General features: G+C 50.9%; 1 protein-coding gene across 1 annotated transcript; it reads right to left on the bottom strand.

The window, feature by feature from the left end:
* Nucleotides 1-423: 423 nt before the first annotated feature.
* LOC145813059 (uncharacterized) lies at nucleotides 424-822 on the bottom strand. Its single transcript, XM_082908323.1, has one exon. It carries the CDS (start codon nucleotides 820-822, stop codon nucleotides 424-426), a length of 399 nt encoding a protein of 132 aa, XP_082764449.1.
* Nucleotides 823-1,407: the final 585 nt, after the last annotated feature.

The raw sequence follows: 1,407 nt of genomic DNA, 5'->3' as shown, positions 1-1,407 counted from the left end.
GAAATAACCAGTACGGAGTATTTTGTGGGCCAGAGACCTGCCGCCCGAATGATTGCCACAAATTCCCTCATGGATTTCCCGCATTACATAGGTTGCTTGAGCCGAATAGAGGCATCGCAGGTATGTGCGTGAAAAACCATGTTTGTATAAGACGCCACTGACCAGGATGTAATTGGACGACCGGGCCCTGACTTTGGCGGCCTGCTATTGGTCATCTGGGAGTTCCCATGTTGTCAAAAATAGGAAGATGTTAGAGGCCCAAGGGATGGGTTCGTTTTGGAGGAACTGCATTGCTTGTAAGTCGGGTGAGATGGCCGGGTGGGCTAGGTATTCGAGGCGGACACCGTGGCTGAGGTCGGACTGGTCTGTAGAGGTCAACTGAGCCATCTCGTCTGCCATGGAGTTTTTCGCCCGAGGTATGTGCTAGATGTGAAAGGTATTGAAGAGGCGAACAAGAGGGAGGGCCATATCCCTGTAAGCCCGCATTGTGTCCTCCTTGGCATCAAATTCCCTCGTAATCTGACCGACGATGAGTTGGGAGTCGTTGAACACCCAGATGTGGCTGACTCCAATGTCCTTGGCGAGGCGAAGTCCTGCTATCAATGCCTCATATTCGGCCTCATTGTTACTGGCATTAAATAAGAAATGGAGAGCACATTTGAAATAGCCGCCTTCAGGGGTGGTAAGAATGAGGCCAACCCCACTACCTTCCTTGCGGGATGATCCGTCCACGTTAAGAGTCCATGAATGCGGGTCTTCTGGCTCGGTAGGGGTTGGTGGGGGTGGGGGCGCAGCGGTTGGGGTAGGATTAGTGAATTCCATGATGAAATCCGAAACAACTTGTCCCTTAATTGCTGTTCAAGGCCGGTAGGAGATGTCAAACTGACTGAGTTCCACTGACCACTGCATGAGTCTGCCGGAAAGTTCTGGTTGTTGCATGACCTTCTTCAATGGTTGGTCGGTGAGAACCACTATGGAATGGGCTTGGAAGTAAGGACGGAGCCGTCTGGAGGCGGTGACCAAGGCCAAGGACAATTTTTCTAACAGCGAGTAGTTCTACTCTGCTCCCCTGAGAGCCCGACCAATGTAGTAGACCGGCCGTTGGACAGAGTCGTCTTCCCTGATAAGAGTTGCACTGACTGCGGTGCTTGAGACGGCTAAATAGAGGAAGAGGGGCTCGCCCGTAATTGCTTGTGAAAGGAGTGGGGGATTTGCCATGAACTGCTTCAACTGCTGAAAAGCTTCTTCAGATTCAGTTGTCTATTCAAAATTTTGCTGAAGAACTTTGAAGAATGATAGGCACTTATCTATTGCACGGGAAATGAAGCGGTTGAGAGCCGCAACTCGGCCAGTGAGCCTTTGAACCTCCTTAACCGTTCTGGGTGACTGCATATCAATCAAGGCCTT

The sequence above is a fragment of the Camellia sinensis genome, chromosome 2 (genome assembly GCF_055761805.1).
Source record: "Camellia sinensis isolate YWXY chromosome 2, ASM5576180v1, whole genome shotgun sequence".
NCBI classification, from domain to species: Eukaryota; Viridiplantae; Streptophyta; class Magnoliopsida; order Ericales; family Theaceae; genus Camellia; species Camellia sinensis.
Note: the sequence above shows the minus strand (reverse complement) of the source record. Positions and strands in the feature narration are given on the sequence as shown.

Excerpts from the sequence above, each read along its gene's own strand:
- LOC145813059 (XM_082908323.1), bottom strand. The coding sequence starts at position 822 with ATGGAATTCACTAATCCTACCCCAACCGCTGCGCCCCCACCCCCACCA.